This window comes from Culex quinquefasciatus, chromosome 3 (genome assembly GCF_015732765.1).
Source record: "Culex quinquefasciatus strain JHB chromosome 3, VPISU_Cqui_1.0_pri_paternal, whole genome shotgun sequence".
Taxonomy (NCBI): Eukaryota; Metazoa; Arthropoda; class Insecta; order Diptera; family Culicidae; genus Culex; species Culex quinquefasciatus.
In genome coordinates this window covers 46,611,459-46,638,491 of record NC_051863.1, presented here as the reverse complement: position 1 = coordinate 46,638,491, position 27,033 = coordinate 46,611,459, and the positions used below count along the sequence as shown (strand labels likewise).

Sequence of the window (27,033 nt, the reverse complement as noted above, 5' to 3'; positions counted from 1 at the left end):
CTGACAAAGTCTCTGGAACGGATCAAGCTGGAGCGCAAACGATCAGCGATGGGGATCAGCGGATCAGCTTAAGGAGGTGTGTTGGAGATTTAAGCTGTCCACTTGTCTGTGGTAGATTAGTAAACAAGAAGAAATGAGTAAACGCCCTTTAGCGTGTAGCTCAACTCCTGTCAGATATTTTCACTCTGCTGTAAACACTCTCGAATATAACTTTGACAAACGTACACGCGGTTTTATTTTCACTGCCGCTCCACCTTTTACATAAAGTATTTGGGCATGTACGTGTGTCAAAAGCGTCCGGACTTAATTTGACAGTTTCAGTTGTCGCACTTACATTAGACTCAGATCGCTAGCAACTTAGGAGGCACCTTCTTTGCTCTATACACTTTTGCTATGGATCACCCGTTGTTCTGTACTTTTTGTTTGTGTTCAATAATTTACATTTCGTGAACATCCCAGTTCTGGTTCGTATCAAATGCGCGCGTGTGTGTGTGTCGAATTATTTGGAAGTGATTCGTTACAAAAAGTTTTGCGTCCTATGTGATGCGTATTTCTTACCTTACCTTACATTTTGATTCTCAATTCATTTATTCTTACTTATTACAGTTATTACAATTGTTTGTTGTTTTTGTTGTGTGTGTGTGAAGAATGATGAGCCACGTGGTTTTACCTTAAGTCCTAACTAACTGCGTGTGAGTAATTGCGGCTGCTGTTGCTACTATTGGTCGTCAATACCTCTTTGATGTTGTTGTTTCACTTGTAAATTTCATACACATGCGAGAAGCAAAGCTTAACGGTGAGCAGGTATGATGATGCTGGTGATGTGGTACAAAAAACTGAACGAGAGTGCAAACTTTTATTTGCTTACATTGTTTTTTTTTTTCATCTTGCTCTGTATTTCATATAACGCGTGCTAGTGTAGCACGGTTGAACGGCTATTCGACGAGAGACTCTTCCGGTCTCGACCCTAACTAGAGGAACGCTACGACTTTGCGCTGTTTTCATAAATCATCGTCCGAAGACCTGCGGCCAGGCCGCCGACACGCCAGTAGCTAAGTCCCGATGCTCTGTTAGCTTCCGGTGACGAGTGGCGCCTCCTGCTGGAACAGAGTCCGTCGACGGTAGAGCACGCTACTCAACGCCACCATCGTCATGGCTACGGCCAAGCCCGTCAGCCCGAGACCTCCGGACCCCGCCGGCCTCGTGCCGTGGTTGCACGCATCCGCATCGTTGCAACTCTGCAGACAACCGTGGACATACCTGCAAAACGAACAAGCAGGCGACGGACTTTATGACCACTTTTTGCCACCCCCACCACCCTATCTTACCGGTCATCGTAGAAGAATCGACCACAGTGGGACATCCGGATGATTTCCGTATCGGTGGTCAGCGTGCCACTGTCCAGGGCGCAGCCTCGGACGGTGATTGTTTCGCCGGTGTCATCTGGAAGCAACAAAAAAACAGGAAAGAGAAGAGATAAAAGGAGAGAGCAAAGATGATCAATCAAATATTTAAACGCCAACCTGGGGCCTTTGGGACACCAGCCTGGCGCAATCGCGTGAATGTGTGTGTCTGCGAAGTCAACGTTCATGAATATATTGCATCCTTTAAAGGCCCAGAGGTGGGGTCTGGAACGAGCTTCATGAACATTGCAGAAGATTGCATTGGAGTGCGCCAGTGCACAAGGACATGGCCGGAGATTACGTATCAATATGGGGTAGCCTCAATATTTTGCGAACTGTGAGAACAAGGATCTTTTGGAACATTGATCATCTGTTGTTAAAGTTGGTTGACACAGTTAAAACTACACCATTTTTTTAATGATAAAAAACGACAAGTTTAAATTTTTTTGAAGGTATTATCTGCCGTTCTACGCATAATTGTCCCATGTTCAAAAAAATGCAACTGAGTAAAACGCGATTGAAATTTTTCGACCGATTTCAGTGTTTCTACGCATAATTGTCCCGTGGGTTCCTATTCGCCCTATGTGCCCCTAATCGCCCCAGTTAGCAGTTTATCACCCTTATTTGTGATCCTCTTGCTATACAACAGGTAAACAAGGCATAATGCTTAGTCAAACTAATGATTCCGTGTAAGAAAATACTTGGTGGGACAATTATGCGTAGAAGTTCAACGATGGGACAAACAGACTTGGTGTTGTTTTTGATGAGTTTCCGAACAAAGTACCAGATTTTATGTGTTTTTCTTAAAGTACACATCAGATTAAACTTAAAAATGGCATAAAGTCAAAATCGTCAAAAACTGACATGGGACAATTATGCGTAGAACGGCAGTTATGCTGTTCTACAAATTTAATTTATGGTTATTTCAAACAAGATTCAACATGAGCAATTCTCCACGAAATCGGTCTTTTTTCTTCAATTTTAATTTTCGTATTTTTTTATCCGGCTGAAACTTTTTTGGTGCCTTCGGTATGCCCCTGGGTGATGAATAGAGAGAATGCGTTACGTGATTTTCGAATGATCCCACTTTGTTTACATCTACAAAGTAGGAGGCTGTTCAAGCACAAGCATGACTTTTTTCTTACAGGCAAATGAGATGTTTTATAATCAGTAGAATGTGTTTTATTTTGCCTAGTTTTTGACATTTTTTGCTGGAAAATTGTGTGTTTTTAAGAGGTTTTTCTTTTTTACGGGTGACAAAGATGATTTTATCTGGCTGATTTTGGAATCTTGTAGCTCTTTCTGGTTCAGCGAAAAAAAATATCTCAAATTCTAGCGAAGCTGATCCAACAAACAGAGCAGATTTCCACTAAACCAGTAGGTTTTCAAACGGAATCAAACAATGAAGACAGCTTCTGGATGGATACAGCCACATCGACTCCATAAACAACTTCCATTCGTAATTATAAAAAAAAATGACGATCTCGCCTTCAACTTTCTTAAGATTTCTCTACTTCACTTCCAGGTTCCAAAAGCCACACATTTTTTATTCTAGCAAAAATATAACAATTTTTAATAATCGATAACAATACTCTCTACTTTTGGCGAACAGTAAATTGGTTCCACTTTGACATGTCAAAATTAAGGCCGTTTTGCGAACCACTATTCAGCACTCAGGTATGCCCAAAGAAGCCATTTTGCATCATTAGTTTGTCCATATAATTTTTCATTCAAATTTGGCAGCTGTCCATACAAAAATGATGTAAGAAAATTCAAAAATCTGTATCTTTTGAAGGTATTTTTTGATCGATTTGAAGTCTTCGGCAAAGATGTAGGTATGGATATGGACTACACTGGAAAAAAATGATACACGGTAATTTTTTTTTTAAATGCAAAAAACACTATTTTTATTTTTTTTTCTTTTTCTGATATGTTTTAGAGGACATCAATGCCAACTTTTCAGAAATTTCCAGGTTGTGCAAAAAATCTTTGATCGAGTTATGATTTTTTAATCAATACTGAATTTTTCAAAAATTCGAAATATTAGTCGCAAAATTTTATCAACTCTATTTTTCGTACTTTAGTGAAATTTTGATAAAGTGCACGGTTTTCAAGTTAAAGACATTTTTGGGTATTTTTTTTTTAAAATAGTCGCAGTTTTTAAGAAAAGAGAAAATTCTCTATATTTTGCTTTTTTGAACATTGTTGATACGACCCTTAGTTGCTGAGATATTGCCATGCAAAGGTTTAAAAACAGGAAAATTGATGTTTTCTAATTCTCACCCAAACAACCCACAATTTTCTAATGTCAATATCTCAGAACATAATGGCCCGATTTACAATGTTAAAATATGAAACATTTGTGAAATTTGCGCATATTTTCGAATAAAAAAAAAATTATTTTTAAACCAAGATTAACATTTTAACAGGGCGTAATATTGAATGTTTTGCTCACTTTCTTTTCCAAAAGGTCCTATATACATAGGAAACCCACGGAGCATTGGTTGTTTTGAAAAAGTAGTCTAGATTGAACCGAGGTCCAGGTTGCTTAAAACTTCAATGTTATATATACCAAAACTTGCGCAATGATTTGACCTATACGACCATGGTGTAGAAAGAAAACGCATTAATGGCCAAAAAGCCTAAAAAATGACATTTGATTAAAAATATCTTTTTATGGGTTAAATTTCTTCAAAAAATCAAATTCAAAGCCCCAGCTCCTGTTACGTCCAATCAAGTTCATAATTGAGATTTGGGCTCAGTACGCTCACCGGAGTAAGCTCTTGAATGCCCGCCAAAAAGTCATGTTTGTTAAATAAAAATTGTTTGATTATAAACATATTACATGGCTCCAGATAGTTTAAAATGATTTTGACACCATAAAAAATTTTACAACAATTTTTGAAAAATGATGCCTAATAATCTTTTTTTCAAAAATTGTTGTAAAATTTTTTATGGTGTCAAAATCATTTTAAACTATCTGGAGCCATGTAATATGTTTATAATCAAACAATTTTTATTTAACAAACATGACTTTTTGGCGGGCATTCAAGAGCATTTTTCAAAATTTCATAAAATTTAAAATGCTAGCTAAACTTTACTGAAAAATAAATCATTTTCTAAAATGTAAATACTGTAGTTGAAATTTTCTGAGCTCTTCAAAAATATATTGATTTATCTTGACAATGGTGCAATTTATCAAAATTTTGGTTCACTACTTGTTGGTTCTAAATTCAATTTTGCATTTTATAAAAAGTTTTGTTTCGACCTTTTTTTTCTTAAATCATGATATTTTTTAAATTGTGGCCCTGCGATTATTTTTAAATTTTCTTTTCGAAATTGCGCTTTGGCTGTTTACTACAACACCCACAATTTCCAAATCTCCTTTTTACTTTCATTTAAAAAAAAATATTCTGAAGCCTTGTGTTAATATTCATGAAATCATTGCGATAGATAAATCTATTTTTTTTTTGCTTATTTTTCGACATCACCGTTCATGGCAAACTCATTGTCTTTCACAAGGGTAGCAGATAACGACCATAAAACTTGTTACAAAGAGTACAGTTCGTGCTTCTGGTCCTTGCTCTGGGTACAGATCTTCACTGGTGGTTGACTGCAAGTGATAAAAACGTCCAATATAGTGAGTTTAATTCATTTGATTATTGTAATTTGGAACCAACACATGAAAACATATTTTGATGAATATTAACTTTAAAAAATAAAAAGGCTTTTGATCAATTTTATAAACTTGTTATGCAAGCAAATGTGAACAAATTCACCACCAATCACGGCACAAGTAAGCACTGCATGCATCCCCCTATAAAGTGTGCAACAACGGGGACGTGAAACGGCAACGGTCACAGCTCGAACCCAACATGGTTGTATGCAAATGCAGGGCAAGCCTTTTCGTTGTTTTTCGCACTTGTCTCACAAAGTCAGGATGGGAGGATGGGAGAGGTCAAGCTAGAAAAGGGTCACTCCCCATCAACACCCCATTTTGAGATCAACATCTGTGAGGTGGCACCCGCTCGGCTAGCTCCGTAATGGGCCATGGCCACACATGCTTCAACGCCTCCGAATGGACGTCTGACACCTTGTGGAGACTGATTAGAGCATTTTAATGTGATTAAAGGAAGCAAATTTTGGGTTAGATTTTCGTTCATCTACTTCAACAAAAAAAAAAGTTTTTGGCTAAACATATTTGGAAAATGGCGCATACACCGTATAAAGGCCATTCAAAACTAAACAAAATGGCGTCCTTAACTGAATTCAGTCCAAAATGCACGTGCGACAAGCTAGCACGATCATGACGATATTGTACCGGGCACCAACATGGCAGCATGGTTGATAAATGGTGACATTGAGTGTTGTATGTGTGCTACATCAAGAGTAAAACTGTCGAAGCAAAATGGTCCAGGTTTAATGGAAGGTATTTATCGATGTGGAACATTTCCATCCTCATATAAATCTGGTTTGATTCTTGCGGTTTTTACTTAGGAGTAATTTGATGGTAGAGAAAGAGTTTACTTTTTTCATATTTTCTTTAAATCTCATGAAAACTTTTACCTGTTATTAAATTTTATCCACTTTGCGTTTTTATTCTATTTAAAAAAATTGGCATTTTTTATTCTAATAACAATTAAATTACACTGATTTTTTTCTCAATTATCCTTTTGCTAGTTGATTTTTATAATCCTGATGTTTTTTTAATGAGAAATTTAAAAGAAAATTCGATTTTGGCATTTAAGGGGTTACATACATGTAGAAAATCACAAAATTTCATATTACAGAAAATTTATTGAATCCACTAAAAAGATGATTTTCAATCACTTCTGAAAGTTTCATGAAGATTTTACTTGGTAAAACTGAGTTAGAGACAAATTCAAGCTAAACATATTGCCTTGCGCAAAGCAGACTTTCAAACTTTCTGAGCTTTTTTCTCATAACACCGAGTTGATTTACGGGTGCCACGATATCTCGAGATGGGATGGAGCGGAACCAATTTACTGTTTGAAAAATGATACCAAGAAGTGGCAAGTATTGTAATCGATCTATGATTTATTTTTTCAGGAATAAAAAAGTCGAGGGCGTCGAGCTTTTGAGGTATTCGAAGTCAACAAATTTTTAGAAGAGGGTTGGAATTGAGATTGGCATAATTTGTCGCTAACATTTAAATAAGCGCTATGACTCACGCAAAACCTATACGGTTTTTTGAAATGTTAGCGACGATAGCTATAAATGGCACCAGCTAAATAATATTGAATAAGCTTACTCCGACATTATCACTGCGCTTTAATGATACAAAATCACGGAACTTCCATTCGGTTGCTCTTCAGATTCATAAAATTGCACCCACTTCTGATGCAATTGTTCGTCACGTGGAAAACAAAGATTGACTCTTTTGGCCGCCCATAATTAAGTCTACAAACAAAAAAAGCGCAAATCACTTAATTTTTCAGCGAAAACTTTAAAATCAACAGATCCAAAATGTTTCAAAACAAGTCACTTCAGCAGCAAAAAATATGTCACGCTTGAGCGTGAACCTAGCCTTCTACTTTGTTTATATTTACAGCTGTAGTGCAGTTGTATTAGAGCAGTTCTCTAGGATTTCGGTCATTCGATTTTTTTTGTATTTTTTAATCCGACTGAAACTTTTTTGGTGCCTTCGGTATGCCCAAAGAAGCCATTTTGCATCATTAGTTTGTCCATATAATTTTCCATACAAATTCGGCAGCTGTCCATACAAAAATGATGTATGAAAATTCTAAAATCTGTATCTTTTGAAGGAATTTTTTGATCGATTTGGTGTCTTCGGCAAAGTTGTAGTATGGATACGGACTACACTGGAAAAAATAATACACGGTAAAAAAATTTGGTGATTTTTTATTTAACTTTATCACTAAAACTTGATTTACAAAAAAACACTATTTTTAATTTTTTATTTTTTGATATGTTTTAGAAGGCATAAAATGCCAACTTTTCAGAAATTTCAGGTTGTGCAAAAATCACTGACCGAGTTATGAATTTTTATCAATACTGATTTTTCAAAAATCGAAATTTTGGTCGTAAAATTTTCAACTTCATTTTCGATGTAAAATCAAATTTGCAATCAAAAAGTACTTTACTTTTTGATTGCAGTTTTCCATATTTAAGTGACTTTTTGAAAATAGTCGCAGTTTTTCATTTTTAAATTAGTGCACATGTTTGCCCAGTTTTGAAAAAATAAAAGCTGAGAAAATTCTCTATATTTTGCTTATTTGGACTTTGTTGATACGACCTTTAGTTGCTGAGATATTGCAATGCAAAGGTTTAAAAACAGGAAAATTGATGTTTTCTAAGTTTCACCCAAACAACCCACCATTTTCATCGTCAATATCTCAGCAACTAATGGTCCGATTTTCAATGTTAATATATGAAACATTTGTGAAATTTTCCGATCTCTTCGAAAAATATTTTGGAATTTTCAAATCAAGACTAACATTTCACAAAGGCCAAACATTCAATATTACGCCCTTTTAAAATGTTTGTCTTGATTTGAAAATTCCAAAAATATTTTTTCGAAAAGATCGGAAAATTTCACAATTGTTTCATATATTAACATTGAAAATCGGACCATTAGTTGCTGAGATATTGACGATAGAAAATGGTGGGTTGTTTGGGTGAAACTTAGAAAACATCAATTTTCCTGTTTTTAAACCTTTGCATTGCAATATCTCAGCAACTAAAGGTCGTATCAACATAGTCCGAATAAGCAAAATATAGAGAATTTTCTCAGCTTTTCAAAAATATTTTTTCAAAACTGGGCAAACATGTGCACTAATTTAAAAATGAAAACTGCGACTATTTTCAAAAAGTCACTTAAATATGGCTATAACTTGAAAACGGTGCACTTTATCAAAATTTTAGTAAAGTACTTTTTGATTGCAAATTTGATTTTACATCGAAAATGAAGTTGAAAATTTTTACGACCAAAATTTCGATTTTTGAAAAATCAGTATTGATTAAAAATTCATAACTCGGTCAGTGATTTTTGCACAACCTGGAAATTTCTGAAAAGTTGGCATTTTATGTCTTCTAAAACATATCAAAAATAAAAAATTAAAAATAGTGTTTTTGTAAATCAAGTTTTAGTGATAAAAGTTAAATAAAAAATCACCAAATTTTTTTACCGTGTATTATTTTTCCAGTGTAGTCCGTATCCATACCTACAACTTTGCCGAAGACACCAAATCGATCAAAAATTCCTTCAAAAGATACAGATTTTAGAATTTTCATACATCATTTTTGTATGGACAGCTGCCGAATTTGTATGGAAAATTATATGGACAAACTAATGATGCAAAATGGCTTCTTTGGGCATACCGAAGGCACCAAAAAAGTTTCAGCCGGATTAAAAAATACAAAAATTAAAATTGAAGAAAAAAGACCGATTTCGTAGAGAATTGCTCATTAGTGAAGAGCAGCACGTTACGCATTCTGTCTTTTCAGCACCCAGGTTCGAAACAACAGTGTTTAGTTAAGAAAATTAATTGTTATTGAATAGATTTCAGAAGCTCGAAAAAAATCAAACTTTTGTCTGCTTTCGAGTAATTATATTTTTAATATCATATGCATTATTTGAACTGATTTCATGCAAAAATCTTTGGAAAAATAAAGCAATTGGGAGTTACCCAATTGGGAGATTTTACAATTTTGATAATCAGTAGAAGAGCAATTCCCTTCTTTTCCAAAAATCGACTTTAAATTGTATATTATGTCCACCTAAACTAGAGGTGGGCAGAAAAAGAGCGAGCCGTTCAAAGAGCCGGTTCACTGAAAAGAATGATTCTTTTTAAAACTCCGGTATTTTAAAAGAACTTTTCCAAGATGAAATCATTGAGAAACTTGTTTCTTTTTATATGTTTATAAATATAGTTCATTGAATTGTTAACCAATTGTAATAACCAATTTGTTTTTGATTATTGAAAATGTATTATATTTACAAATATTTCAATGTTAATGAAAACTCGTCAAAATTTTCCCGCGGTATACTTTTTTAAGTACTTTTGGATGAAAACGGCAAATTAAAGAGGAACTGCTTCCCGACATTTTAAGAACTGAATGGAAATATTTTGTTGGAAGGTCTACTGCAACTTTTTCATCAATATTGAGTTGAAAGATTTTAGATCAGGGGTGTTCAAAGTTTTTGGAGGCCGGGCCAAATGTGAAGCTCAAATGAGCTTGCGGGCCAAATTTACAAAAAAAAGGTTATTAAAAAAAATTAAATTACATTATTTTAATTTAATAGATTTAATTTGTTATTTAAAAAAAATCAATCCAAAATAATAGAAACCACAAAATAATGGTTTTCTATCGGTTTCGTTGATTTTATTGTTTCAGGTATTTGAAAAAAAAGTGTTTAGCTGAATGTACTTGTGTTTTTTTTAAAAAAAAAAAAAAAACAAAGTTTTGTCTTTATATTTCGAAAATGGTGACATTACATGTTGAACAATTCATCTAAAGGCGTAATTTTATCTTTAAATTAAGTGTGGCTGATGAAAAATCGTTGAGAGAGAGCCAGAATTTCAACATTTCAATGAAAAAAATGTTAGAAAATGTTTTTATCTTCCGTATAGTTAAACTGCAATCATTATTAAAAAAAAAAGATTCGACAAAAAAAATATTTTAGCGAAAAAAAATTATTTATTTCATCGAAAATTCACTAAAATTCATTTTTTAATAAACCCAAACATGTTCAGATGATTCTAAATGCAAAGGAATGCATATCTAATAAATTTCAGCTGATTGCATTTAGATTTAATTTTTTTTAAAGTTTTGAAGTTTTTTGAAAGTATATTTTTGCTCCTGGTTTTTGAGCCAATTTTTCAAAAATGATGGAGGGGTTGGTTGATCGACGAAAGCTTTGTAAAATATTTGCAACAAACTTGATCCTCCGATTTCCACATTGTGTCTGCCTGAATCAGTTGGTAGTCAATCAGATTCGTTATCTAACTGTAATGAGTTCGAATCCCGAAGGAAGTGCAATGTATGTTTGAGGTTCAGTTCATAAAAGTGTCATTATGACTTGCAAATTATTAAAAAAAACTTACATTTTTGCAACTATTACAGAATTAAAAATATAATAATTGAAAATATTTGATGAAAATTTTGAGGATATTTACTAGTTTCACTCTCATTGTAACGTGTGAAAATTTTTTAATTATAAAATATTTTGAACAAATTATTTGTATCCTAAAGTGGGGATTTGATAAATCATATGCTTTTTTTATTAACAAAAAAAAGATTAGCATATAAAAGTTTAAAATAAACCTTAATTATGAAAAAGTATACAATCACTTTACAAGTGGTCAACGGGCCATTTTACATGATCATTCAAAATGGGTCCGCGGGCCACAAAATTTCACCTCGCGGGCCACGTATGGCCCGCGGGCCATACTTTGGTCACCCCTGTTTTAGATAGTATTTATGCCAATCTATGGATACCACTTAAAAGTATTCAAACTCATATTTTCTGTTTTCTTTGAAATTTCTAAACAAAAAGCTGAATGATTTTTTTTAACAAATTGAAGGGAAGGGAATAAGGGATTTTCTGATTAATATAGCGTCTGGAGTAAAGTTGTAAATTATGGTTAGTACTTTATTTCTGAAAAGCATTAAATTCAACCTACATTTTTGCCGAAGAAAGCATTACGGCTTGTCTAAAGGATATTTTTATCGAACTCAAATGAACCTCGCTAATTAACGCTGGATCTTGTTGGGTGGGACTGGCCTGACTCAGGAAAACAGTTTTTCAAAATCTTCTATTGATGAAAATTGATTATATCATTTTGAAGTTTTTATACCCTATAAATAAGCCTAAATCTCCAACAGTTTTGTGTTCCCGTGACATTTCTTGAATATCCTTCATCATGGAAAAATGTGAATCTCGATTGTCAGTTTTGATAATGGCTGCAAAATAGGTTTATTTTCTAAATATATTATTTTTTCAAATTAATCTAGAAACTGCAATATTGTTCGTTTTTTATCAAAACTGTTTGAGTGGATTTGTAGCAAATATCATCAAAATAAATTTGTGGAAAAGAGACTATTGTAACATAAAATCATTGGAAAGCTCAACAAATTATAGTGTACAGAAAGTTCAAAATTTTCAAAATTCTGTGATACTTATTGCCTTTTTTGTCCTTAACAGCTACTTTGATCTATTCCAGTGGGACAATTCGAACAATCTGAGTTGGGTTTTATTCTTATTTTATTTGTAGAAAAAAACACTTTGACAAATCACAAAATTTGGCTAAGCGACGTAAGCGTAAACTTGAATAAAAATGTTATATTTTCGGTTTTTCAATACAATAATTATCTACACAAATAGCTTGGTCAAGCTCAGAATTGCTTGGATCGGCCTCAAATTTGCGGGAATCTCTGCCCGAAATATTTGCATTTATTTGATTATTAGGGCGGTTCCTTCCAGAGTGGTTTTAACATGACAATATTCACGATTTTTGCAACAAAAGGTCTTTTCTTGGTTTCAGTGTGGTATTTGATATTTTTTTGGAGATTTAAGCTTATTTATAATAAAAGTAAATCTTCCCCTGTTCCTGAGGGGAACACCCTTGAAGAGTATCGGGGCCGGCATTTACAAAGCGGATTCAGTGACAGTTTATTATTCAACTTAATGTTAACATGTTATGGTTAATGTTAACATTCCATAGGTTGTCTTCCTAAGGTGTCGTGATAAGGTTTAGTTTGTGACGATACACTACCTTCCCTTTACTAAGCAATCGAATCGAGAAGGGAAAAGATCACCAGTTGTGTTGGCCCGAGCCAGGATTTGAACCCCGATCTACCGCTTGGGATGCGGAAGCGTTACCACGTGGCTCGGTCAGCTTATTTATAGGGCGTGGTTAATTCAAGTTCGATAAAAATATCCTTAAGACAAGCCGTGAGAGGATAAGGATTTTCTAATATTATTTTCAGACATTTGTATGGATTTGTAATGAGACTTGTATGGAGAATGAAATTATGTTAAATGGGTTAATTGGACATAAGGATAAAAGTTTCTTCCAAATCTAATATTACAAAATCGAAAATTTTGAAAAACGAGGAATAGCTAGAAAATTGCTAAAATATGCAATTTGAGAATATTTTAAATAATATTTATGATACTTTTTGTGTGGTAAACGCACTCATTTCAATCTTCTACAGTTATATTTTGTATCATATGTTTCCAAAACAAATCTGATCAAGAATCAAAAATTGATTCACCGCAAATCCAAGATAATCCACTATTCAAAATAAACTCTGCAATTTTCTGACCATCGCCATCATCGTCAAAATCATCACAATCTGGGGTGACGGTTCGCCACAGAGTGCACCTACACTACTCACCATAGTAACCGGCAATTTTGATGCACGCTGTGGCCGGAAACAGCCCGTCCCGGCCCTTCCGGCCGCCCATGCACGGCGACTCCAGGATGGCCGTTGAGTAGTTGTTGTGGAACGGGTCATCGCAGGCCTTGTTCGCGCCGTTCATCGACACACATTTGAAGCAATCAATTCCGTGCGCTGAAATGGAAAATAGTTGCGGGGGAAGCTTCGTGAGTGAGTGGGTATATTTTGCGTTTTCCGTTGAAAATTGGTGGAAAAGCTGGGGTTGTTTTAAAATGAATTATTTGATAAAATAAAATTATTGAGTGCATTTAAATCGAAAATCCAAAGTTAAATTACAGCAAGTAATCAAAATAAAAAAAAATCGATATAACCAAATTCCCCCACGATGCACCCTACCGGTGTGCAAATTGCATTCCGTACACGTGGATTGTGGATTTTGTCCAACATTTGTGTGGGACACTGCTCCGAACACCAACGTAGCGTTTGGGGGATCAATATTATTACAATGTTGTGTGCAAAAACGGATGCCGCACCCACAAAACCCGTGTGCAAAATGCAGACTCCCTTTTCCGGTTCCGCGCCTGGACCACTAATTGATTTATGAATAAAATATTTGTTGAACTTCTAAAGCGATTTGATGTACTTTGTGGACTTTCTGTGTACCTGGGATGATTAATTATGCACGTTTGGTTGCCAGCCCGGCATCGGGAGGAGGGGGTAAATTATGTTGTGTGTATTCATAAACGAAAATTGTTACGCTATGTTGTGCTGGTCAATAACACGTGGAAGAGAGGCACATGGAAATCAACGGGCGGAGAGCATTTGTACATGGTAATTTGAATTGGGTGAAAGCATAATGTATGGAGCAATGGACATGGCTGGAAGTAAGGATCTCGATGTTGATATTTATCTTCACTCACGTACACAAATAATACGAGAATGATTTCAATTATCATTTTATTTACTTAGTAAAAATGATTCAAATTTCAATACATTGTTATTGGTTGGTTGAAAAATAATAACAACATGAAACATCTAATCAAATTTATTTATTCAATAACTAAATTAAACTTTAGAGACTACAAAGTTAAATCAAACATGCAATACGTGGAAAACTTGAGTAATGATTAAAATACGGATTATTGCATCAAAAGTAATGGGAAATGCATTTTTGTTACTATAATTCTGTGCCTAAATATATTTTTCAAAATTTTGTAGAGAATATTGTCAGGAAAAGTGCGGAGACTTGACCCCTTTTTGTATCTCGTAAACTACAGTATGTAAAAAAGTATTTACACCCCTTGGGCACAATGCATGTTTGGTGATCAAACATGTAAACAATTTAAAGTTTGGCAGAAACTTAGTACTACGTTTTGTTCAGAAACTCATGCCGGACTTTTTGCTACAAAAAGCTCATGAAAAGCTGATTTCTATAAAAAGTTATATAAAAAATACTATTACAAAAATCAAAAAATGTGCAAAAATAGTTTGTACACTTTTTGAAAAATTTGCATAATTAAAGTTATTTAGGCCGTTGCAAATACTTTTCAAAGTTTATGTCGCCCCCCCCCCCCCCCCCCTCAAGATTGGTCTGAAAAATCGGAGGGCAAAAAAAATCCAAAAAACTTCAAGATTTTCATGAAAATAGAAGTCTAATCAACTGAAAACAATCTAAAATGCATTTTTCTGCATTGATAATCATTAGAGCGTCCAATTTCCCGGGGTTACAAAATTCCCGGGAAACGGGAAATTTTCAACAAATTTCCCGGGAAATTTGAAATTTAACGAAAATTATTCTAATCCTGTTTCTGATTAATCTTTTGCAAAGAAATTGTATAGAACAGCAGCTTTACTGGTCAAAATGAGTGTGAGGATCAATTAATGGCTTGACTGCTTGTTAAAAATCATGCAACTTTGTGAAAATATATAAACTTTCTAATTATTAAATCTTTCAAATCGTCCCAAATGAAAGAAAATATTATTAGTATTTTTGTTGAGAAGGATTTTTTTAAATCAAAGTGTTTGGATTGTGAAAATCTATGCTCCACAACCATAAAATTGCTTTAAAATTTGTCTCAGTGACCATAAAGTTAAAATAAAAAACCAAAAAATTCAACTTGTGAATAAATAAATAATCTTTAAATTTACCTTAAAAATCTAATTCCTATCGCTTTTTAACTTGAAACACTATTTCATAAAATCACAACTCAAAGTTTTCAAATATTTGGAGCGAGTTTTTGAAATATAGTTGCATTCATTGAGTAAATTTCATCTGATACGAAGTTGTTTTTAAAGTTTTTTCATGGTTTTATGATATGATTTTAGTTATATCTATTATTCAGTCTAATAAATTAATTAGATTAAAATAATGTTGAGTATTTAAAGTGGTTGAAATCCAACGAAATTTTTCATATATAACCCTCTTACACCCTTGGTAGCTCACGTGCTTCATAAATTTATAACTTCAATCTGTAATTTCTCGAATACTTAGAAACGAATTCTTTGTTTAAAAAATTTATTATATCAGTTCAATTTCCATCCAACATGTTCAAGTTAAAAAAAAGTCAAACATACTCAATGTTGATCTTAGTCAGAAGATGTAAATATCTTATTTTCAAGAGATATTACAAAAAAAAACATTAAAAAAGGTTGTCAAAAATAAAATAGTTTATATTCATTCCATAACAGCGTATGTTTTGTGGTCCAACATAAAAGCAAACAATATTCCTAGTGATGAATGCTTCAGAAATAAATATAATCTGAATTACACCTTGACATGAAATTTACAGACAAGCTGATTCTTTCAATATGAACAGTAGATGGAAATAAATAAAATCAAATAAGGTCCAATTATTATTTTTTGTTTAATTTCAAAACATTGGTGCCAAAAAGGTATGAAAATGTATACTTCTGCTTGTATTTCGGGAATTCCCGGGAAATTTACAAATTTCCCGGGAAACGGAAAATATTTTTTTCCGGGAAATCCCGGGAATTCCCGGGAATTTTTTTCCCGGGACGGGAAATTGGACGCTCTAATAATCATATTTAGCATGTTTGAGCTTGTTTAAAAATGTTTTGATTTTTTATGAAATTCCAATGTACAGCACAGCAAAAATTTGATTCTTCGCAAAAAATAAAATTTTCATCAGTACTTAGATATTTTGGAAACCAATGATGACAAAACAACTGGACAGGTGTATAATGGATTTCAAAACACTTTTTTCATTAACATGTTAAAACTATGGCTCGTAATTTCAATTTTTATACTTTTTTTATTTTTTTACCTCCCCCCCTAGACTTTGGTCAGAGTCTGGTTGCTGAATAGTGGTTCGCAAAACGGCCTCAATTTTGAACTGTCAAAGTGGAACCAATTTACTGTTCGCCAAAAGTAGAGAGTATTGTTATCGGTCATTAAAAACTGTTTTTTTTGCAAGAATAAAAAATGTGTGGCTTTTAGAACCAGAAATTGAAGTCAAGAAATCTTAAGAAAGTTGACGACGAGATCGTCATAGTTATGAATGGAAGTTTTTTTTTGTGGTGTCAATGCGGTTTTATTTATACAGAAGCTGTCTTTATTTTTTGATTCCGATTGAAACCCTACTGGTTTAGTGAAAATCTTCTCTGTTTGTTGGATCAGTTTCGCTAGAATCACATGACCAGGAAGATTCCAAAATCAGCCAGGGAATTTATCTGCGGCATCACAGAATTACACTCTCGCCGCAGTTCTTTGTCACCCTTAAAAAAAACCTCTTCTAACCGATCGAAACTTAAAAACACGCACAATTTTCCAGCAAAAATGTAAAAAACTAGAAAAAATAAAACACATACTACTGTTTATAAAACAGCTCGTTTACCAGTAAGAAAAAAGTCACGTTTGTGCTTGAACAGCCTCCTACTTTGTAGATGTAAACAAAGTGGGATCATTCGAAAATCACGTTACGCATTCTCTCTATTCATCATCCAGGTCAGAGTCAAGGGACATAAACTTCAAAAAATATTGATTGAATATAAAGTTTACTAACTACTTAGTATAAAAGTTTTTATAACTCTGGAAAATCTATATAAAACTTATCTAAACTTAATTTTGCAAACTTTTAATTTAACTAAATGTCATAGAACCATAGAATTGCTAAATAAACATTTTGGAGAGGATATATCTCCGTTTTGGGGGTCTTTGTATCGATAGAATAGATTTTTCGTTGGAATTTCGTACCAACCCGGAATTACGTCGTCGGAAAATCCGCCGGCATCCGAACCGGTCCACGATTCACAAGTCATCCTATGTTGCATCGGAAAGGGCATAAAATTTTCGATTTTTTGAAACCCATACATCTAGGTTTTCTATAAAACCCATGTTTTTTAATACCTAGGTAAAAACTAACTTAATCCACCTATATGGTTGGAGCCTTCCTCACTTATTACCAACAATGGTTGATATGATGGAATTGTACAAAAAATTTCATCTATTTTTTAGATCCGGAATAAAAAAGTACATAAATATCACTTAAGTGACCATACCTCGAGACAGGGTTGCCAGTTTCTCAATGTTTTGAACTCGTTGGAAAGGTCTTTTGATAACCTAACCAACGATGGGTCGGATGGTGGATCCGGACATAGCTTACATACATTTAAGTGAGATCCGGATATATGTGAAAACACATTTTTATACATAACTTTTGAACTACTTATCGAAACTTCAATCTGTATAAAACTCGATCTATGGAACCTTAAACCAAGTCGAATGCAACAGGTTCGGGTCAAATCGGTTCAGCCAGTGCCTAGAAACATGAGCTAGTTTGTTGGTCACATTCATACATACACACACATACACATACACACACAGACATTTGTTCAGTTTTCGATCCCATGATGTTTTTATACGAAGTTCATTTTTAGAGCAGGATTATAGCCTTACCTCAGTGAGGAAGGCAAAACGTTGTTATGGTTTCGTTTGAGCAACCTGTTTAAAATGTAAGTAATTTCGTAATTTTTGTTTTGTGGATCAAACTTACTTTTTGCTCAGGTATTTAGAAACGTGGGTTTTATAGAAAACCTAGATGTTTGGGTATCATCGGAAATGTTATGCCCTTTCCGATGCCACATGGGTTGACTTATGAATCGTGGACCGGTTCGGATGCCGGCGGATTTTCCGACGACGTAATTCCGGGTTGGTACGAAATTCCAACGAAAAATCTATTCTATCGATACAAAGACCCCAAACGGTGTTATCCTCCTTCCAAAATGTGTATTTAGCAATTACATTTACTTTCAAACCAATCATTTGGTAGTGTGTGTGAGCTCCGTGTAAAGAGGGTGTCAAACTAAAAAGTGACCCCGTTCGTTTGACAACAATTGGTGTCAAACCATCGGGGTTTGAGTGTATTCAGAAAAATAAGCTTTATCGTTATGAACCATAATATCACAAATTTAAGAATAGTTTTAGGACTTATTCAAAAACAAAAATCTGGAATTTTTTATTATTGTATTACTATTTGCCAGATTTTTTTGATAAATCACCGACAAGTCCTTAACTTGGAAAATCTGTCAAGGTTTTACCAAGATGTTGTTAAACAGGTTTAATTTAAGCCCTAATTAAAAATATGGCCGAAAAGCAGTCTATCCTGTTCACGCCAATTGATGTTTCTATAAGAAGCGAGCAGAATGGACTGTTTGTTTATACTTTGTTTTTGGCTCATTTACATTGTTTAGCTTGTCATAACATTTAATACTGAACCATTTTAAACTGTCCGTTCTCAAGTTGTATTATCCCAGAATCCAAGAGTTACTTATTTGCTGTTATTTTTCCAACAACGGCAACTTCTGGTGAAACTCTTCAACGCTCAAGCATCGCGTCGAGTGGCATATTAATTAAGAGCCATTTCCAAAGCGCACTTGAACCGAGTCGAGTACTGTTGAGCTTCTGCTGTTTCAAATTAAACTAGCACCAGAGCGCTCAGCAAACGCAGTGCATTAACAGTCTGGAGTTGTTTTAATCCTGGAATGTATTACATTTCAGATCCCTTAATCAGCGCCAACGAAGCTAGTCAAATTATTAATTAACGAATCCTTCAGGAAACATAACTCGCCCGTAATCTCAATGGATTCAACTATCGTGTGTCACCCACCTTGCGAGGTTCTCTTCTCAAAATGTATGGCAGCATCACTATAGAGAGCAATTCTTGCGGTGTGGCACATTTTAGAACCGTTTGGGGAATATCGTCCTTGGCTCCGTTTACGGCAGCAGTCCGATAGCCGGGAAGGTTGATTTTAGTGTGCTACCGTTAAGCGCGTTGGAGATTGCACCACCGGAATCCATCACGTCGGCTTTGGGGAAACCCGTTCTAAGCTGGGCCAGATTTAGAACCGAAGGGTCGGGATATTTTATGGGGTTTCATCTTTTATGCAGTAACGTTACGTTACGTTTGTGTGTGTCTTTGTGGAGCAGGGAAACGGGGGGTTTCTCCGACGTGATTGGCGAGATTTGTCGAAATTAAGTTTACTGTTATTTCCCCCCGAAACTCAAGCATCTCTAATGAAATTTGAACTAATGTGATGCGTTACTCCGTCGCTCGACCAACTTCTCGCTAGATTAACTCTACTCATTCCGGAGAATGTCATTTGCATTTCGTCAACGGGGGAAATATCCACTTCTGCTCTGACATGCAGGACGTCCTGCTGGGAGTAGTGGGGCCGATGAATATTTGAAGCTTCGTCTACCCGTTACAGTGCCGTTTCCTTCATCGTGTTTCTAGCAAGGTGATAAAAGTTACTCCGGCTGCTCCTGCAGAAGAGGAAATCTTTTCCCGGGTTAGGTCGTAAAACATAATGGATTCGTTCCGTGCTACGATACATGAATCTGACATCGCGGAAAGAACGGTGAAAGTTTGAGAATAAATTCAATTTCTTTTAATTCAATGCTGCAGCAAATTACGACATCGTGTCTAGGTGCTTTGAAAGGAGGCATGTGACACTTCTTCAGAAAAAAACTTTATAACCTTGATATTTTTTTATTTTTTTAGTTGGTGCAGATGACGATTTCTAGGTTAAAGACCAGAAACAACGCAGCTGAAAAAACTCAAAGAGATGCATTTATATTACCAAAAAAAAAACTGAATCTGATTAACAACATGATTCTTTATTCAAAAAAGAGACAAAAAAAGCAAAAAGCAAAAAGCAAAAAGCAAAAAGCAAAAAGCAAAAAGCAAAAAGCAAAAAGCAAAAAGCAAAAAGCAAAAGCAAAAAGCAAAAAGCAAAAAGCAAAAAGCAAAAAGCAAAAAGCAAAAAGCAAAAGCAAAAAGCAAAAGCAAAAGCAAAAAGCAAAAGCAAAAGCAAAAAGCAAAAGCAAAAAGCAAAAAGCAAAAGCAAAAGCAAAAAGCAAAAGCAAAAGCAAAAGCAAAAGCAAAAAGCAAAAGCAAAAGCAAAAGCAAAAGCAAAAGCAAAAGCAAAAGCAAAAAGCAAAAGCAAAAGCAAAAGCAAAAGCAAAAGCAAAAGCAAAAGCAAAAGCAAAAGCAAAAAGCAAAAGCAAAAGCAAAAAGCAAAAGCAAAAGCAAAAAGCAAAAAGCAAAAGCAAAAGCAAAAAGCAAAAGCAAAAGCAAAAGCAAAAGCAAAAAGCAAAAAGCAAAAAGCAAAAAGCAAAAAGCAAAAAGCAAAAGCAAAAAGCAAAAAGCAAAAAGCAAAAAGCAAAAAGCAAAAAGCAAAAAGTAAAAAGCAAAAAGCAAAAAGCAAAAAGCAAAAAGCAAAAAGCAAAAAGCAAAAAGCAAAAAGAGCAGTTCTCTACGAAATCGGTCTTTTTGCTTTAATTTTTTTTTAATCCGTCTGAAACTTTTTTGGTGCTTTCCGTATGCCCAAAAAACATGTTGCAGTTTGCAGTAGTTTGTCCATATAATTTTCCATGCAAATTTGGCAGCTGTCCTTACAAAAATGATGTATGGAAATTCAAAAATCTGTATCATTTAAAAGAATTTTTGATCGATTTGGTGTCTTCGGCAAAGTTGTAGGTATTGATTAGGACTACATTTGAAAAAATGGTACACGGTACTTGGACATTTTTAATTTAACTTTTTGTCACAAAAACATTATCTGCAAAACAACACTATTTTTATTTTTTTATTTGTTTAAGGGGACATGTATAATTTTTTTCCAGTGTAGTCCGTATCCATACCTACAACTTTGCCGAAGACACCAAATCGACCAAAAAAATCCTTCAAAGATACAGATTTTTGAATTTTCATACATCATTTTTGTATGGCCAGCTCCCAAATTTGTATGGAAAATTATAGGGACAAACTAATGATGCAAAATCCCTTCTTTGGGCATACCGAAGGCACCAAAAAACTTTCAGTCGGATTAAAAAATACAAAAATTAAAATTTAAGAAAAAAGACCGATTTCGTAGAGAATTGCTCAGGTGTAAAAAGAGATTTTCAATTGCCTTAATAGTCAAGCCTTCGGGCACCTAGTTTCGAGTAGGAATTTGCAATCGAGAACGCCAAGGCAATGCTGTAGTGCGAATAATTTATATTTTTTTAAAGTAATTCCAGTAGTTGATAGAATACTTTCATAACGACTTGTCATTAAAACTTTAAAGTGCACTTGCCAAAAAATTGAATCAACTCAACAGTTGTACAAAAAAAGCACTTCACAGAACCAGCAGTTCTGTTCTCTGTCAAAGTCATTCCTCACTTCTGCTGCTGCTACACCTCAGTGCTGTGTGCTGACTTCCTACTGCTGCTGCTACCAGTTGGGGACTTAATTCTTTCCCCACAACCACAAAAGCCGAAAAGTCCCCAGCACGAATGCAGCGGACAAAACCAGTAATGGAACCAGCAAGCAATAGCTTGAAAAATGCGGGCACTTTTTCACTACTTTTCGTTTTTAACGTTTCGTTTTCCCTCGCTTTGAACTGAATGCTTGTTAGTTGGGCTATTCCCGGAGAACAACAGCAGCAAAAAAAAAAGCTCGCAGTGCAACAAGCTTGCCTTTTTCCAATTCAACTGGTACAAGCTCCACACAATGGAGTATACATAATTAATGTCACCCAGGGTTGTGATTCCGAGCAAACGGCATGATACATGATTGCAGTGTTGGATTTGTTGCTTGCCGGGAAAACCTGATGAACGAGAGAGTGAGAGAGCGAGCGAGCGAAAGGGGTGAGTTTTCCCGCTCATCCCACTTTTCACTGTGCGATACGATCTGGACTGTGGGGTGGAGGTTTAATTCAGTTTTCACACGATTGGAACATAATGAATTGATCCGGACGGGAGCTTTGACGCTAACACGACACTGAATGGTTTATTGCTTTTGCGATTTTCGATCCGGAACCGGTCCTTTTGAACTTGGTGAATTGGCTAAACAAGGTTAAACGTGAAAAGGTTAATCACTGATTTGGAATCGCCGAAAAGTGGCGTTTCATTGAAGTTAAATAGCTGGCAAATTGGCGATTGGTTGGTGCTTCGAATGGATTGCACCACAATATTTTGATTTGGAATTACAATTCAACTTACAACAAAAACTTAAATCAATTTTTGTTACAGAGTAAAAAACAGTTTAATAAAGTTCATTTAATAATATCATTGGAGACCTGAAAAAAATTATTCAACCTTTAATGTGCATTAATTAATAATTTTCTATACAAATTTGGCAGCTGTCCATACAAAATAGGTACATGAAAATTCAAAAATATGTATCTTTTGAAAGAATTTTTCGATCGATTTGGTGTCTTGGGTAAAGTTAAGGACTTGATAAGGACTAAATTTTAAAAAAGATTCATGGTAAAAATTGGTGATTTTTAATTTCACTTTTTGTCACTAAATTTTGATTTGCAAAAAAAAAAACCCAATTTTATATTTTTATATATTTAGGGGCCATCAATTGCCAACCTTTCAGAAATTCCAGAATGTGCAAAAATCTTTGACCGAGTTTTAAATTTTTGAATTAATACTAATTTTTAAAAATCAAAATATTGGTCGCAACAAATTTTTAACTTAATTTTTCGATGTAAAATCGAACTTGCAATCAAAAAGTAATACAGTGGAAATTTGATAAAGAGCAATTCCAGCTCAAAACAGGATTTTTTAAGTACTTTTTCTCAACCCTCTTCGATTTCGATGGAACTTTGTAGTCATTTTTGTGTGTATGGAGCCAGTTTCACTCGATTATGACATTTAAGAAGAGCGTAAATGTTTTAAATATTTTTGTAATTTAAATTTTTCTGTACCTCGAAGCCGTTGCACCGTACCTCAGTGGTCAAAGACAAACTTGTAGGAAATTTGAAGGGGCTTTCCGAAAAAAATACACTGAAAGAAAAAAACACGCCACTTTTATGAGATTTTCTGATTTTTAAGTTTGAAAGTCAAATTTAAAGGTGAGCCCAAGATTTTTTTCGTTCAAAATTTACGAAAAGACCCACGAAAAATGCAGCATGGAGCAACTCTCCAAAAAAATACAAAAATCATTTATTTAAACAGTTTTATTGAAAAGTGCTCTCAACGTGAAAATTTTTAAAAGCCGAAAACGGGAATCGATTCTCCAGATTATGTTACATAAAAGTTTCCATATCGACCATTGTCCTTAGTCCAATCCTTGTGAAGTTACAGCCGTTTAAAAAAAATGTAAAAAAAAAATGTTTTTTGATAGTTTTTGACTTTTTTCGTGAGTCTTTCTGTTACATCTCAGGCTATTTTCACAAAAAAAAATTAACGAAAAAAATCGTGGGCTCACCTTCAATTTTGACTTTTAAACTCAAAAATCAGAAAATCTCATAAAAATTGCTTGTTTTTTCTTTCAGTGTATTGTTTCGGAAAGCCCGTCAGATTTCTTACAAGTTTGTCTTTGACCATTTTTTGATACGATGTAACGGTTTCGAGATACAGAAATATTTAAATTACGAATTACAAAAATATTTAAAACACTTACGCCCTTCTCAAATGTCATTATCGAGTGAAACTGGCTGTATATACACAAAAATGGCTTACATAAGCGTAGGCTTACATGTCTACAAAGTTTTATTGAAATTGAAGAGGATCCGGTACAACCGATTCCCTATTTGGCATGGAATAGCCCTAAAGTGCACCGTTTTCAAGTTTTAACCATTTTTAGGTAAGTTTTTTGAAAATAGTCGCAGTTATTTTTTTTTTAATTGCCCACTTCTGAAAAACATATTTTGAAAATGCTGAGAAAATTCTCTATATTTTGCTTTTATGATCTGTGCTGATACGACCCTTAGTTGCTGATATATTGCCATGCAAAGATTTAAAAACAGACAAATTTATGTCTTCTAAGTCTCACCCAAACAACCCACCATTTTCTTATGTCGATATCTCAGTAAGGCTTCATCCATAAAGTACGTCACGCTAAAATCAGCCAAAATTTACCCCCCCCCCCCCCTTCCCCCTTTTATCACGCTTTCCCTATACTTATAACACGCAATGTCACACTTTCTCAGACCCCCCTTCCCCCCCTAGAGCGTGACATACTTTATGGATGACGCCTAACTAATGGTCCGATATTCAATATAAAAATATAAAACATTCTTGAAATTTTCCGATCTTTTTTTGCCTTTCTTACTAAAAAAAGGTATAGGGTTTGCTTTTGGCTCCGACTCAAAATCAAGCTTCGTTATCAAATCATTTCTCGAGAAATATTCATTCGAAAAATCTGCACAAAATCATGGACGATCGATTTTCGACGCCCGATCGATTGACAATGCCAGAATTGGTCAGCTTACACCTGGATGTGGCGAATGGGACAAAAACAGCGCTTTTCAGTTTGATTTTTGAATGGATCATGAATGGACCATTCTTTATTTTGCTATTTCTTTGAAAAAAATTAACTGTCGCTATCTTCCTTTTGTAAGAAAGGCTCTATCTCAACCAGGTGGGATTCAATCGGGTTTTTTTAATCAAGACTTTCATTTCAGTAATTTGCAAAAGCTATGAAAAAAGTCGATTCAAATCTGGATGTTTATGACGCATTTTGAAGTGCTTTAAAAGACCTTTCGAATGCATTTAAGAGAGTTGGAATTGATGAAGTTTTACGAAAATGCGGACTTCAAACTTCAGAGCCCGTTCTACTCTACTCCTCAATACGACCTCTAGAACAAATCAAGCGAAATTTACACAGTGAAAAATATTGTAAATTTGGAATCTGTAATTTTGGAAGGTTGAATATTATCTCTTTAATGATATTATTTTACCTCAATTTAGACTGAAAAAGTGACGTTACACTAGAAAAGAGGTAAAATTACACATTTCCAGCGGTGAAATTACACCTTTTTTCTGACATAAAAGATGTACCCCTTCTCAGATGTAATATTACCATGATTTTTTTTCTGTATACATAAAGTGCCTCTTAAGCAATTTCAATTCCCTTTCAATAGTGAAACATGAAGAAGTTGCGCAATATTTTTAGAAGCACGAAAAATTCCACAGAATTGCAAACAATTTTACAATCGGATTTCAAAACCGTTAAGTTTCTTACAAACCTCCCCTCTGCTCGTCTCCAAACGAAAACGACCTTTTAATGGACCAAACCACCAACGGTCAACCTTGAAATAATTTGCGTAATTACTTACCACATTTTATTAGCGCCATCAGCAGGTACGTGAATGCCACCACCGCAAAGCAGCTGATATGTTGTTTCTCGACGGCCATTTCGTTTGTAGATCCTGGACCCTTTTTCCTTCTTCTTCTTCTTCCTCGTCACTCACTCACTCCCCCCTACGACGACGACGACGACAAGGTCTTCTGATGGTCGTCCTTCGTCACTGTGCCGTTTCTTGGCCGCATCAACGCCTAATTTCGTTTCGACCGTAATAAAATTAAATTTTCTTCACTCCGGGACTTCTTTTGTCCTTGGCGGGTGGGAAAACTCCTCCCTGCAGAAGAGGGTGGGGGAAGTTGAGCTTATTCACAATGTTGCTCTTTACTAATTAAGATAAGCTATGTTTACACTTTTATGTTTACGCTAGGAAAGGATCCACTCTCGCCGCTCCAAAGTCTCTTCTTGGGGGACAAAGTCACTGAGGCCGTCGCACTGCTCCCGAAGAATGCCGGTGTTGTTGATGATGTCGTACCGGAGAAAGGTTTTCCCGGACCATGTCTGCGGCGTTCTCGGACGGGGGCTGAGTTTAATTTATTTAGAGGTGAATTCCGGCGCGCACACTTTTATAAGCAGCTCATGACACGGGATTTCCCGCCTTCGGGGAGGGCGGACGAGAAACCGGTTCTGACGAACCAGCAGCAGCTGCCACCGGATGAAGCTACTTTCCCCTTTGTACTGTTTCGGACTTAATCGCTAGTTTTTATGGGGGGCGCCGGGAGCACAGCTTAATATATTTTTAGCCCGAAAAATGAGGATCTGAAACGCGGAGGTGATGGCAGGTTTTGGGGCACGTGAACATATTGCCGGGACATTCCTCAGTGTTTAGTTTCTGAGGAGTCTAATTGAAGTAATTTAATTATCCTGAAAAGAAATAGAAAAAAGTCAAAGTTATTTTTTTCAATGGTTATTTTAGTGTGAAAAAAATACAAAATAGTGTATAATTTTGATCGAAGACGTGAATATTTTAGACATTCAAAAACAAATATTCAACCCGTTGAGCAGAGTGACAGTTTCGACCGGATTTATCACCGAGTAAAACGCTGAGTTTCACTTAACAAAACTGGAAAAATCTTTATTGACCGCGTGCAAACGTAAAGCTAAGAACAAGATTGTCCGTTCGACGCAGTGGTGAACGCAGAACGCTGTGCCAGTTCGATTTTTCTATCAGCTGTCAGTCGAACAATCTGCAGGGGTTGCTTTGTTCAATGGTCGATGACTGGCAGGCTATGATGACAGGCTTAGAATTTTGCGTTTGCGTCCAGATCTGACGGACAATCTTGTTCTTACCTTAACGGATGATGAAAACGCTCTCGTCGTTGTTATTTTTGAGTAGCTTTGACAGTTGCGCGGTAACTTTTTAGTTTGACACCCCTTTAACACGGAGTTCACACACACTACTGAACGTTTGTTTTGATAGTGTGCGTAAGCGCCCTGTAAAAAATGACAGTTTGTCACTTTTTAGTTTGTCTTTGACCAACCAACGGGGTACAAACTAAAAAAGTGTCAAACGAAAAAGTGACCTCCCACCGGGGGTTGAGTGTATTATGTAAGCGGTCAACATCACTAAGTCAATTAAACCCCAGGGCTAACCCTATTTTGAAACAACACGCCAATAGAATGTCACACCACAACACACAAACACT

At 35.1% G+C, this 27,033-nt stretch overlaps 1 protein-coding gene across 2 annotated transcripts in view; it reads right to left on the bottom strand.

Moving 5' to 3' along the window:
* Positions 1-550: 550 nt before the first annotated feature.
* The window catches only part of LOC6053994, a 143,141-nt gene continuing 116,658 nt past the window's right edge, over positions 551-27,033 (bottom strand). For both annotated transcript variants that reach the window (XM_038262159.1, XM_038262160.1), the window contains exons 4-7: positions 25,362-26,251; positions 12,789-12,965; positions 1,329-1,443; positions 551-1,260 (exon numbers count right to left, since the gene is read on the bottom strand). In XM_038262159.1, the coding sequence (XP_038118087.1) occupies positions 1,071-1,260; positions 1,329-1,443; positions 12,789-12,965; positions 25,362-25,440 (561 nt within the window). In that variant the 5' untranslated portion in view covers positions 25,441-26,251 and the 3' untranslated portion in view covers positions 551-1,070. The remainder of the gene's footprint in view (positions 1,261-1,328; positions 1,444-12,788; positions 12,966-25,361; positions 26,252-27,033) is intronic.